The 14,978-nt window shown below is 34.6% G+C and overlaps 1 protein-coding gene across 1 annotated transcript in view; it reads right to left on the reverse strand.

The window, feature by feature from the left end:
* Window positions 1–8,748: 8,748 nt before the first annotated feature.
* The window catches only part of NYAP2 (neuronal tyrosine-phosphorylated phosphoinositide-3-kinase adaptor 2), a 256,266-nt gene continuing 250,036 nt past the window's right edge, over window positions 8,749–14,978 (reverse strand). The window contains exon 6 of the mRNA XM_060107303.1: window positions 8,749–8,976. Coding sequence (XP_059963286.1) covers window positions 8,749–8,976 — 228 coding nt within the window. The remainder of the gene's footprint in view (window positions 8,977–14,978) is intronic.

Below are 14,978 nucleotides of genomic sequence, written 5' to 3' on the forward strand. Positions count from 1 at the left end.
GCGGTATCATTGTATGCATTTTGTGAACTAAAATCGTTTATGGCTGGTTTTAATATCATACCCTAATCTTTTGTTTTTCCTCTTACAGTTGTCATACATTTCATATATATATTTTTCTGTATTTTATGCATTAATATAAACTGCTTTAATTTGTTTTATAACAAGGTGGGGTTTAAGTAAATGTGTAGGTGGATAGATATAAATATATAGCTATATAAATAATACTCACATGTATCTAGAGCAATCTTGGTCCAGAAATTACAAAATTTCACAATATCTCATACAATTTTTATTTTATCTAATGAAAGAGAGGAAGTAGAGGATACAACATCAAAGGAAAACATAAATTGGCTAGAATTTAAACTTTACAAGTGCAAGGACTTTGCCCTGTTACTGTATAGAACAGCGTTTGGTATATAGGAGGACTTTAATGAATATTGGTTAAATAAACACATAAATGGACTCAATGGATATTATTCAGTACTTTCATGTGCAGAGCAATGGGCCAGGAACTCTGGGAAATAAACATTTACAACAAGCAAACCCAGCTCCCCTGTCTGGAACTTGCCATATAGTATAGAAGACAAACTCCCAAAGAAATAACTGTTATAAGTCAGTTGACACTGTAATGGATACTCAAGCACATGTGTTTGCATGTGTGTTGGGGGGTGGGAGAGGATGTTTGCGGGGTGTGCCCAATTCCAACTGGGAGGAAATCTGATAGACTCCGAAACTGTTATCAAAAATGAAGATTCTGAGTATCACCTGGACACTAATTTCTAGACAATATTCAGAATATTTTTTTAAAATAATGTAACCGTAACCTCATAGACCATTGACTTCCTCAGATGGCAGATAGGCACCCAGTCATAGGGAAATGATTGAACCCCAAACTGGAACTTTCTTCCTGCAGCACTCTTTGCCATAAGGTACTTATAAGTAACTTTGATGAGGAGAGGTATGAAATGACCAAGTTTTGTATTTGGTCCTGTGGATAAAATGCTGTTTCTGGAAAATGTGGCAAAACTTCCAGTGTATGGGACAGAGTTGATTCTTTAATATAGCTTTCTCAATACCGGCTTCATATTCTAATCACCTGGGAAGTTCTAAGAAAGGAAGAAGAAAGGATAAAGAGGAGGAAGAGAAGGAAAAGTTGTCCAGCCTGACCCCAGGCTGATAAAATCAGAATCTGTGGAAGTAATGCCCAGGTATCAGAAGTAAATAAAAGTCTCCTGAGATGAATGTAATGTGCTGCCATTGTTGAAAACCACACTGGTCCAGGGTATTGCTTCTGAAACTTCACTGGGCATAAGAATCATCTGGATAGCTTGCTAAAGCAGATCAATGAGTCTCAGCACTGAGATTCCTGAGTCTCAGCTCCAAAGATCTGTCTCGGATGGAGCCCAAGATTTTGCATTTCTAACAAGTCCCAGCATGGTGCTGTGTTGTCTATCTGTGAAGCACACTGTGAGTAGCAGTGCTCTAGTGTATGGTATCAAAGGCTCCCTAAAAATAGGCAGAGAAGGAAGTTGCTTAGTAGTTGTTCTCAGTAGATGGTCTATGGGCAAGCAGCATCAGCATTTCCTGGGATCTTGCTGGAGATGCCAATCTCAGCCTCTACTAAAGGTTCACAAGTTCCCCAGGTGATACGCACACACATTAAAGTTTAAGAAGCACTGCTCTGGCCTTCCCTGGTGGCACAGTGGTTGAGAGTCCGCCTGCCGATGTAGGGGACATGGGTTCGTGCCCCAGTCCGGGAAGATTCCACATGTCGTGTAGTGGCTGGGCCCGTGAGCCATGGCCGCTGAGACTGCGCGTCCAGAGCCTGTGCTCTGCAATGGGAGAGGCCACGACAGTGAGAGGCCCGCATAACACACACACAATAAAAGAAGCACTGCTCTAATTCTCAATTTTAGCCATGTATTGGAATCACTTGGGGGCTTTTAGAAACTACTGAAGCCTGTGTACTACCCCCAGATGCTTTCTGAACAGTGGGGGTTTTTAGAAATAGCTCACATGATTCTTCTGTGCAACAAAGTTTGAGAACCACTGTTCTAGAGGATGCAATTTGAGGTGATAATGTGCAAAGTTTTCTATAAACTTCTCTTCTAACCTCCTATTTTGTCACATTGCCCAACATTCTAGTAATAGACAGTCCATGGTGCATGTTACTAAGAATTTTCTTCAATGCCAATAGCCATAGGAGGATAGACATTGTTTTGTCAGTCATTCACATCTTAGCATTAACATAATTAATTAGACTATGAGAGCACTGGAAACAATGTGTCTTAGTGAGAGCTGGGAGAAGAGAAGAGACATTTTAGAATGTGGGGCACCTCTTGTCATGAGCTGAGATGGATGGAAGTTAAAGTGTTGATAATGGAAAGTATGATTAGTTATTTCTTGTTCAACCAAGAGGTAGGGTGCACACAGAGCATTTGAGTAGCTGTAGAAGTGGAACGAAAGAGTAGGAATGAATTGGATTCCTTTTAAGAATGAACAGGAGGGACTTCCCTGGTGGTCCAGTGGTTAAGACTTCACCCTCCAATGCAGGGGGTGCAGGTTTGATCCCTGGTCAAGGAGCTAAGATCCCACGTGCCTCGTGGCCAAAAACATAAAACAGAAGCAATATTGTAAAAAATTCAATAAAGACTTTGAAAAAATGGCCCACATCAAAAAAAAAAACTTAAAAAGAATGAACATGAAAAGAATTTGTGAGGAATTATGAAAGTATAACAAATTACACTGAAACTGGACATATGGGAGAAGATGTAAGTGGTTGATGAAGTTGCCATTAGAAACTATTAAAGGGGGTTGCTTTATTACAAATGCACTTTTTTAAAAAACTTTTTTTTGATGTGGACCATTTTTAAAGTTTTTATTGAATTTGTTACAATATTGCTTCTGTTTTATGTTTTGGTTTTTTGGCCGCAAGGCATTTGGGATCTTAGCTCCCTGACCAGGGATCAAACCCGCAACCCCTGTACTGGAAGGCAAAGTCTTAACGGCTGGACCACCAGGAAAGTCCCACAAATGCAGTTTTTTTGGTAAGATTTCTGAGATCCAGAACCTTGTCTTGTATATTTCAAGTGTCCAATGACATTTTAATTACCAATGCCCCAGTAAACATTAACATACTGACTTGCTCCCTATTTAAATCAGATTAATTCTAGAAGTATGACTGAATAAATAAATGTGCTAAATACTCTTCAAATAAATATCTTGTCTATGTACACCAGTCTAGGATTGCTGGATTTTTTTTTTCTTTAATGCCTCCAGCACACTTTAGATACACACTGAGTCATTTAATTGGAATTAGGTGCATATGAAAGAAAAATGTCAAGTTTCCTCTTACTTAGTGGATCACCTATTTGAAGCAGAAGCTGAGTGGTGATTGAGGACGATTGAGAGTCACATAACTAAGTTGTATAATCTAGGTCTTCAAACTACTCACAGCCACCAATCTTCCACCATACATACAATCTCATAGGCAAATGGAAACGTGGAAAAATGTGCACACTTTTCTTTAAAAGAGATGTTACCAATCTTGTTTCTTGATGAATAAATACCAGCAACGACAAAGTCAACTAATTTAAAGTATTGCTTTTATTATAATTACACGGGAGCACAAATAAATAAGCACAAAAGTATTGCAAAATATTGCCAATGCACTAAAGAAAACAATTTGTTTTCAGACAACATCTGGTTACTTCAGGAGTATCAAAGTACATTTATAATTACATGTTACCTGAAAAAATCAAGTACAAAAATTAAAAGAAATTAAAACATCAGTGTTTATATTATTATGTATATAGAAATGGCTAACAACATATTAGTAGAGAAATCTGTTATCTAATGTTTATTTGCACAACTTTTCAGGCACATACCTGACATTTTTAATGAGTAATGAAAAATGCAGTACGACATTCAGATTTTTAAATACAGTAAACGTGATGGTGGAATGGATGTTAAATGGTCTCTTTTAAAAACCCTGTCTTTTAAAAATGTAGTGCCATTATCACTAAAAAACATATTATTTGATATCATTTTCTCAATAGCTATTTGTTTCAATTCCTTGAAAGAACAAGAAAGTAAACATACAATTGCTAAATACGTGAACACATTTTTAGTGTAAGATAACAAGACCTGTGACTTTACTGTGCTTTGTTTTTTATAATCACAGTGCACTTTACACAAATTGCTACACTATAAATGTTAACTGAAGGAGTTTCAAACAAAAGAAGTGCATACTAAACATTTTCATATATATTATATACAGTATGTATACTGTATGTGGGTGTATACCTGTGTAAATGTAGATGCTTTGAGGGTGGGCAAACCCAGTCATATTTGGGAACAATTGAAAACTCAAAAGGATTTCATACAGGTTTAGTTGAGATAGATCCAACGATGTTTCTGTAAAGATGTTTTCCCTTAAATTTGAACCTTTATAACATTTAAAGGGAAATATTATGAGACATTTTTCCCAGAATACACACATTTTGCTACAGTGTAATTGACCCAAATATCAAAGGGTTTTAAATCAATCCAAACCCCAAGCCACAATGTTCAAAGTCCAACATGGAAAAACTTGTTATCCTTTTACTGATTTATATAGACAGCAGTACATATCCTATGTGTACCTATAGAAGCTTACACATAAACATATTTTATACTTAGACATCAACTTTAATATGTTTAGCATTTTATTTTGACTATACACTTGATCTGAAAAAAAGAGTACCATATATAAACACATAAGAGATGTCAAACATATGTGATATTGTATATCTTCCTAAAAGCTTTGTTTTGAAAATATTAATGATTGCATAATAAAGCTCTTTGAAGGCAGGGAACACATCTTTTTGAATGCTTGATGCCAAATGCTTCAGAAATGTTTTAAAATAGCTGATATATAAGTTGCTCAATAATGAACTGTTAAATCAATAATGGATTAATAACAAATTGTTCACATTCTAGAGTTAGATATCTATTTTCTCTTACAAGGAAGATTTAGTCAGTTAATCTTAAGTACATAGGTATTATTTTTCTTTCACTTCAATTTAAGTCTGGGACACAATGAATTGTGAATTGCTATTCTATTCTACTTCTACTTCTTTGCAAGGGTGAATTCTCTCTCATCTCAGATTACTTGCTACTTAAATCACAGGAATTTTTCCTTCATTTTATAGGTAGCCATGATTAGCTTACAAGTTCTTTTGTATTTGAGGCAAAATATTACTTAACATATAAGTAATATTGAAATTGCATTGTATGTGCATTGTTCTGATGTCTTATTTAATTAAAACAATAAAACAATAGGGTCATTTAGTTTTATTAATTTGATCACCAAACTCTCTCTTAAGAGTCAAACTACATTGGATATAAGGGTGAGGCCTAAGCCAAAAGATGGTGAGGAAAATGTTTCTCTACTCTCCGGAAGCATTCAAAGAAAACTATGTGGAACCTTGGGGTCTCTGAAGTCCCGATGTCACTGCTTTGAAAAGTGAAGTTGTATCTGCTTGTATCCATTTAATTACCATGTATTTGAATGTGTATATTCTTAACTACACATTTTAACCTCTTAATGTTTTGTTTTGTTTCACTTTCACGACTATTTTTTATGGGTGACATTAACCTTTACACAAATCAATCACTTTCCACTCCAAACTTGCTTCCACTCCATAAACACAAGGGAAAGTTTGACAACATTTACATAAAGAACTCCTGTTATACCTCAGAAGATGCTGGCTTCGGAGACTGGGCAGAAAAGCAGGATTTGCTTTTTCCCTTCTAAAAAAAAATTATGTCTCTTCTAAGAAGTTTTCACATATAAAATCATCTTGCTGACAGCCAATAAAATTCTGTTTCTATAAAATTTGCTGTGAAAAGATAATTTTTATAATTCTGAGCTCTTTCAACTTGATAATCATGCCATGATATGATTTGTTCTTTGGCACTGCTAAAAAATTATGAGCCTTATCATTCCATAGTGTTCTGGGTGCAGGCAAAACTTTTGATCATCTGACCAAATTTAAAGGATGAAGTGTCCTAATTAGTTGCCACTAGAGAGTAACTTTATTTTTTTCTCTGTCCTAATGACCTCTTTTTCTCCACATAAAGAAATGCTACACAAAAAGGAAATTAATCATAGAATGGCTATTGCCACATAGACTAAACCACAATGGACAGTCTTATAGGTATAGAATATCATTTCTTGAGCCAAATATCAGATCTTTCAATTACTTCCCATGGAAAGCAAGATTTGGAGAAAATAAATGGAAATCGTTGCCTAAGGTCAGATTTTCAAACAAGTTACCTTCTCAGAAAATAACTTGCTTGGAAAAGGAATGTATGAAACCTGGCAAGAGTATGAGTTTGGCAGAACAAATGGAAATGGTTGAATCCAACACAAATCATTTTAGTAACTCTGTTTCCTTCTTGACAAGTGGCCAGCATTAAAAAATATCTTTTGTCTAATTCAGATAGTTATGGGAAAGATTGGCATTTGAAAAACACACTTGCATTTATTACCAAAATATAAATTTCAAGGGAATTATCTAATCATTATCATATTGAGCCTGAGATTGATCTATCTATCTATCTATCTATATATCTCAAGATCATCATAAAGGTGCTGAGAATTGATGACATATATATCTGATTCATTGGCTTGAGCATATGTGGTCATAATAACTTAAATCAGGATAACAACTTGGGTCTTAAACGCATTTTATTTCAATTCTGATTTTACCTTAACACATTTTCATCACTCCTAGATTTGAACTCCATTGATTGTTGGATTTGGAATAAAATCTATAACTGGTGAAACATGGCAGCAGGATTTATTTAAGCTACTTAAGATCTCTCCGTGATTTCCTGTACTTTTGACTCTGCTTTTTTTTTTTAACCACCTTACCTCAGTGATACAAGCGAAACTAAAACTTCAATAAGCATTTAATGTACACAGTTCCCCCACTGAGTACTCATTCACGTGTGCACGGGCACACATAACAGATATACATGCTCCCACTTACCTTATTTTCCTTATTCTTTCAGAATTCTAGTTGGACATCAAAATATACATTAATTATAAAATATTAAAAAATTATTTTATAACATTTCAAAGGCTTGAAAGAAACTATTACTGATAAAGCATTACTAGCTCTTTAGCAATATAGATTACAAAAATTCCCTACCTCCTGTTATATTTGGTTATATTGAGCAGCACTGTACTATTGCTGTCAAAACCTTGCTGTCAAAACCCTTACAAGGAAAACCACTATGACAATAACTTCAAACACATACTTTTCTCTCAGAAATATAATACTAAATTGATTGTTAAAGAAGAATCACATACTGTCCATCTTAGGAAGCATAAATAGTAATTTAAATATACAAAATATATGTGATAGTTTCCTTTTTATTCATCCGTGGGGATATTTATAGTCAACTAACAAGTTACTCTTAAAAGATATATATGATTTATTTAACTTAAATTTTACCACCACATAAAATTGAATCCACCCCATCTTCCATCCCCTGCATTTCCTGTTTCTTTCTTGAAACAAAATATAAAATAAACAATTGGTCATACTTCTTTGGTCATGGTGTCATCATCAGTAAGAATGGGTATGATGAACATGCACAGAAGATTACACCCCAAAAATATGATAATAACTAATTTGAAAAATTAACATGAAATACTACTCCATTTGTGAACCTAAATTTTGAGAAAGATTGGCATTTAGTATACTAAAACATGTAAACTCATCTGGTTGAATATATATTGGTCATTTTCTAGGGAAACAAACATACACATGAAAAGTTACTCAAAAATAGTGATGGCAGTGGCTCTAAAGCCACTGGTCCCACCCTCTTGAAAGCAGTTGTGCTGTTTAACCTTTGATTCCTTGTTCCTTCCATTATCACAGTGAACCCTGGTCTCCTCCAATCAAATCAATGATGCAAGGACATGTGTCCCTAAAGTCATTTCTGAAGGAAATGTTTTCTGTTGGGATGTCCAAATATATCCTATTAACTTTCTCTGGAGTCTGACTAACCATTGCTTAGTATAAACATGATGATACTGAAGAGAAATTCTTATAAAGCCAATGTAGCAAAAATATTGGTGTTGATGTAATGTGGACGTCCAAATTCAGCATCACATTGGCATTCATTTCCTGTCAAACCCTTAAAAACATACAAAGCAACGTATGTTCCTAATGAATATGATATTCAACTTCTACATTACTAGCACCAGATCATATATTGTGTGATTGAACATAACCTATCTGTGAGCTCATGTACAGAAACCAAAGGTGGCAGAAAGAAACATTTTAAATGCAAAAATTAATAATCAAAGGCATCAAGGGACATATAAAAGAGATAACAAACCAGTTAATACCAAAATTGTATCATATAGTAAAACTCTTGATATTTCTATCATTTATATACGTATAATGTGTATTATTTCAGGTGTCATCCATAAACTAGTAAAATATTTACATCTTAATATCTTCTGGATTCAAAATAATCCATGATAAATACGTGTGCCTTAAATGCAAGGAAATACGGATTTTATCTTGAACTAGCCACAAATAGGCACAGCTTCCCATGGGTTTTCCAGGGAACCACTGGCATTCCATTTTTTGACTGAGACGATATGTAACAGTTACTTATCACATGACCGAGTCGACCTCCCTCTTCGTGTTAAATAATGTGGAGCTCACGCCATCCTGCACACAGTCATATGGCAGTGTCCCAGAATACCGTTTGCTGTTTAGAATAGGGTGGAGGGCTGTACTTCTTTGTACCCGCATTCTTCTTCCAGCTGGGTAGGATAGGCATGCTATCCTGTTTGCAAAGGCCCTTTTCCGTTTTCTGTCTAGCTTTTATTTCCTTGCACAAGCAACGTTTTTTCTCAATCATCTCAAGCATTGTATGGTCTCCATGAAACCACTGCATGCATGCCACCTAGCAAAAAAGAGTGAATACAGAAAAAAAAAATGGAATGAAAGCAGCTTTTTATTTTTCCACTGTGCTAGTAGTTGTTTCGAAAAATGTCAGCTGTTTCTATATTTCTGAAATTCTTACAAAGCAAAATTAAAGCATGGAAACTGTAAATAAAATTTGTACTTAAATTATTAAATATTGTAATATTATTAAACAATAATTTAGGCAGGAATAGCTTACCAATATGTTCTAAAAGTCCATGCTATGGAAATAAAACCTTTTTTAAAAAAATTTTAAGCAATTTGCCAAAAATTTAGCTGTTACTTTTATGTTGACTCCATTGGCGTATGCATCTCAATATGGCTAAGTTCAGTTATTGAATTACTTTTCAGTGATATCTAATATGAATGTGATATGTTTTAAAGATTTTAATGAACAATTTTATTAGTAAAATAAAACTTGCATTTGTCTACAAATAACACATAGAATTAAGACCTTTAATTATTCTTCTACCAAAATGAGTTTTAATTTGCATCTAATGCTTGGAATTTATATGCTTAAATAATTATTTTGCAAAGCAGTTTTGCTATACTTTTTGGTGTTTTAGCAAATGTCTAATTAGAATCGTTGGCTTCTGCAATCATACTGACCCAGATCCCGAATAGTTCCAGAACTTCAAAGAAATAGATTCATCAGTTCAATTGGGTACCAGGAGAAGATTCAGTGCTGACTCTATATTGATACACATACATCTATTTCTGGACAGGTAAACACTGCTCCCAGGTGTATGTGGCTATGTCCACCAATAACAGTTCTTTAGAACAGAGCTAGCGAGTTGAGTCAGTGTCACAAGAACAGCAGTGTGATTGGGCCAAGAATCCAGGATGGTGATGCTTACACTTAATTGTTTAAGCAAATCTACTCTGACTTGAAGAGTTAAAATAGCTCACTTGGAGTCATTAAACTTGATGGCACAATTTTAGGAAATAATCAGCAAAAACTTATATGTATGACATTTATTCTATACCAGATCCCTTTCTTCATATTTTGCATAGTTTAATGTATTTATTCCTCACAAAGATGATGCCCTGAAGTAAGTACTATTTATTAACCCATAATGATGAGTAAAATGAGACTTGATGAGATTTAGTAATTTGCCTAAGCTTACAGAGCCAACAAATGGCAGAGTCAGGATTTGAATCCAAGAGTTTATCTCCAACACTTGTATCTTAACAACTACACTCTACTGACTCTCATAGTGCATGCAAAACTGGAAAGGATTGGAAAGATATATCAGTACAATGCCTTCAATGTACAGGTGAGGAAGCTAAGACTTCAAGAATTTACATATCTTGTGCAAACCAGACAGGTAGGCTTTGGTGTGAACAAGGCAAAATTGAATTCTCACAATTCTTAATTCTTTATGGAGAGGGCAGGATCTTGAGCTAGAAGTCAAAGATTCAAATTCGGGATGTGTCAGATTTCCACTGGTCACTTCCATTTCTTGGTTTCTTTACATGAATAACTGAATTGATAATATCTTAATTTCAGAAGTTAGTATAAAAATTAGATTGGATAATGAAGGTGAAGTCATTTTTAAAACAGTGAAACATTGCCCAAGAATTATTATTCTAACACTGACAAATATCCAACAGCAGTTTTCCATTCCTGCTCTTTGCCAAGGATGTGTGAAGAACTCTGTATATGTTATGTTAAATCCTCCCAGCTACACTGAAAGTTAAGATTTAGCTACACACTACAAGTGAGAAAGCTGAGTCCCAGAAAGTTTAAGGAACTAGATCAAAGTCATAGGTTATTGGCTGTGATACAGTCCTATATCAAACTCAGATCTGCCTGACTCCAAAGTAAATCATCTTTCTACTACAGCAAGCTCCATCTCCTGAATACTATTTAGAAATTATAATAAGAGTTATTATTGTAGGTACCACCATTTCCAGATGCTATTCAAAAATGCAAATATATTTACAGTTTTATGAGTGAATAAAAAGTGTTTATCAGATAAATAAAAATCAATGACTTGGACTTGGATTCCAGAAGATTATACTCTTAGATAAATATCTTGTATGTAATGAGCTTAACTTGATACAAAGTTTCTTGAAAGGATGGACTGTGTTTCACACCTTTTGGTGTCCTCTAGTCCCTAGCCCAGGCCCTGGCCAAGGCTGTTCACTTTTTAAGTGAAGTTCTAGGACAACAACCAACAGATATTTGTCCTAACAGGAGATTGCCAAAGTAGCTTGAAAATTTTTCAAAAGATTTATAGTATTTTCTAACATGATAATCTAAGCAATAAAAATACAATAACTCTATTTTGGTGGAAAGACAAGCAAAATTTATTGAGTGACTATAAACTGTTATAAATGGAATTTATAACACAGAATTCCCAGAGGGCCGGCCCCAAATCACATCCAACACAGTAGCCCCAACATGCAGAACAGTCATTTAGCTTTCAATAAATGTTTTAGGAATGAATTGAAGCCACTGTCATTGAACAACAGTTTTTGTTGTTTCTCAGAAAACTCTCAAGATAATTTTCTCCTTAATAAAATCTCACTGGATTTTACACATCTCAAGGAAATTGCAAAACCTCCAGTCTTCTTTAAGGTAAGATATTTACAGCATCACTTCAATATTTTCATGGTATTTACTTAACCACACAAACATTAAATCACTTATTACTTAATTTCCTTTAATATTTTAGGGTGTGAATCAGTATACATAACTGCAAAATAATAATTTTCCTGGATTGCTCTGACAACAGTGTCACCAATATATTTCATTATATTACATTTTATTTCATAGTTGTCATTACAGTTCATAAATGCATTATATTGTCTAGAATAAGTATGTGTTTTCAGTCAAATACTAGTTTATGCTATATATGTCAATTTATTAAGAAAACATTCTTTAAAAATCTAAAGAATAAGAATTTAAGAAGAAAGAGTTATATGGTTTTTCATATTCTTTACATTTTTATTTTAGAATAGTTATATATCCCCTTGATTGAGATATAGTGGTTCAAAATATTAGTAGAAGAAAATCAACCTTATTTTTCAGACTGACTGCAATATTGAACTATCTTCTTTTGGGGTCAATTATATAGTCAGTAAAAATTCCATGAGAAAGCATTGCCCAATACATGAAAGAAGGTGAGGTATTCTAGGAGAATTCAAATACAGGTTGTTAGAAGATAGAAAATTAATTTTTTAATTTTAAAAAGTTTAACAAGTCTGTCAAGTCTGCTGTAGAATCTTCTCATGTAAAATCTGCTATCAAACTTTTTTTCTCATTTAAAATACCCCACCCCTAAATTATTATTATGTTATAATGATATGAATGAAGGAAGAATGAGATTCATTTTGGGGAAGATAAGTCTGCTTTTCATATTAACTTTTAAATAAGCATGTTTTTGAATATTTCTTTCTGGAGGGTACACATGGTTTTTAATTCTCCAAAATAAACTCAGTGTTACTTCCATGCCTGTTGACATAGCCAAATATCTCCCCCCTAAAATGTGTCAAAAATTATTTCATTCTGATAGTAAGATGTTATGCTTTAATTCATTGTTTTAGACATAACAAATAGCATGTTTAGCCATTATATGAAGTGTGTTAAGACTACTACCCATAAAATATATCTAGACTTTCCCATTTTTTATCATCAGATTCTTCATATCTAGTTTAAATTTAGCTGTAAAATTCCATTCCACTTCACCCTGTAGTTGAAAGAACTCTGTGAGTCAATTTACAACTAATTTGAAACTAAGCCCAGTAAATAAACTCTTCCAGTTTAGTTATTTAATCAAGTGTCCTGTTTCTCATGTTTAATCCATATGCATTTATTGTATGAACCATGAAGGAAAGAAAAAATACACAGGCAAGCTAAGTATGCATTGGAAGATAATTGTTCAATTAATATGAACACACTTACATATCTGGGACAAGATTCTCCTATTAACAAGATTCAGTGGAGGCAATATTCTTGGCTAATTTCATGGAGATAAAAATGAAGTGAAGCTCCTCCCCAAGGAGGTGAAACATATATCACCATTCCTTAAGTGTAGGCTATACACAGGACTTCTTTCCAAAGAGTACACTCTAGAAAGGAGGAGGAGAGGAACTTTACATGAAGAAACCTGTCAAACACTACCTACGCCACACCTGGTCATCAGCAGTAATAAGTGATGTTGACAGTATTCACCTTTGATATGATGTGATAAGAAGGGCACTTTACCTGTGTGGTTTTCCTCCTCCAAACCATAACTTAGTCTAACCATGAGAAAAACACTAGATAAACCCAAACTGAGAGCCATTGTACAAAATACCAGTCCAGGGCTTCCCTGGTGGTGCAGTGGTTGAGAGTCCGCCTGCTGATGCAAGGGACACGGACTCGTGCCCCGGTCCGGGAAGATCCCACATGCCACGGAGCGGCTGGACCCGTGAGCCATGGCCACTGAACCTGCACATACGGAGCCCGTGCTCTGCAACGGGAGAGGCCACGGTAGTGAGACGCCCACGTACCACAAAAACAAAAACAAAAACAACAACAAACAAACAAACAAAAAAAACCAGTCCAGTAATCCTCAAAACTGGCAAGGTCATACAAAATAAGGAAAGTCTGAGAAACCGTCACAGTCTAGAGAAGGTCAAGGAGACATGATGACTGAAATTAATTAATGTGGTATGCTGGAAGAAATCCTGAAACTGATTGATAAAAACTAAGGAAATTCAAATAAGGTATGGGTTTTAATAATAATGTATCGATATTGATTCATTAGTCGTGACAAAAACACCATTATAATGTAAGATATTAACAATAGAGGAAACTGGGTGTGGGGTATACAGGAACACTGTGTGTATTCTTTGCAGTTTTTCTGTAAATTTAAAACTACTCTAAAATTCAAAAAATATATATATTTAAAAATAATGTGATGGGACCATATTCTTTCCAAAGAATAAGTAACTGTATCTTTCATTCTTTAGATGGAAACAACATGGTATAATGGAAGAGTTAAATGACTTGATTGGGATCTTGATTGCTGTGTGACCTTGAAAAGTCATGTATTTCTCTGAACTTGTATGTACTTCCTATATACATTATATATGTATATATATGTACATAATTCATATATACGTAGTATGTACACTTGAATATACTTTATATATAGTATGCATATTTGGAACTGAAAAAATGTAAAGTCCCATACATCATTCATGATCTTATCTATGGAGCTTTCAATGCATCAGGAATAACATAAATGAGGAGTCTTAATTCACTTCAATAATTACTTTCTCTAAAAAATAATCAAAGTACTTCCTGATATTAAGTATACTTCACCCAAGAAACAAAAGAATAGTGAGACTGTCCAATAATAAATCTCCATAATGTTTATTTAAAGTATTCAATTTTTCAGGGCCTCCCTGGTGGCACAGTGGTTGAGAGTCCGCCTGCCGATGCAGGGGATACGGGTTCGTGCCCCGGTCTGGGAGGATCCCATATGCCGTGGAGTGGCTGGGCCCATGAGCCATGGCCGCTGGGCCTGCGCATCCGGAGCCTGTGCTCCGCAACGGGGGAGGCCACAACAGTGAGAGGCCCGCATACCGCAAAAAGAAAAAAAAATAAAATAAAATAAAATAAAGTATTCAATTTTTCAAAGTATGTAAACCATAAGAGAAAAGAATACTCTGAAATAAGCACATGGAGAATTTCAATATTAAAATCTATATGAGAATAAAACTGATAAAAGCATGCCTATCCCTACTGATTTTGATTTTTATGCCTCATGAGTAAGCATGTAAAAAAAATTCATCAAAGATTTTTAGCAGGTGTGATACTGGCTTTGGAATTAAGTTTAGTTGTGAGTCTGAAGATTTGAGAATCAAATTTAATTTCTTAAACAATAGACACAATACCAATACTAATTTTCAGAAGCTCTAGGGGAAAAAAAAATCTATCAGTTGCATGTTGCTCTCTCTGTCCCAATTTCTGCCACCTGGGTAGCC

The sequence above is a fragment of the Mesoplodon densirostris genome, chromosome 8 (genome assembly GCF_025265405.1).
Source record: "Mesoplodon densirostris isolate mMesDen1 chromosome 8, mMesDen1 primary haplotype, whole genome shotgun sequence".
NCBI classification, from domain to species: Eukaryota; Metazoa; Chordata; class Mammalia; order Artiodactyla; family Ziphiidae; genus Mesoplodon; species Mesoplodon densirostris.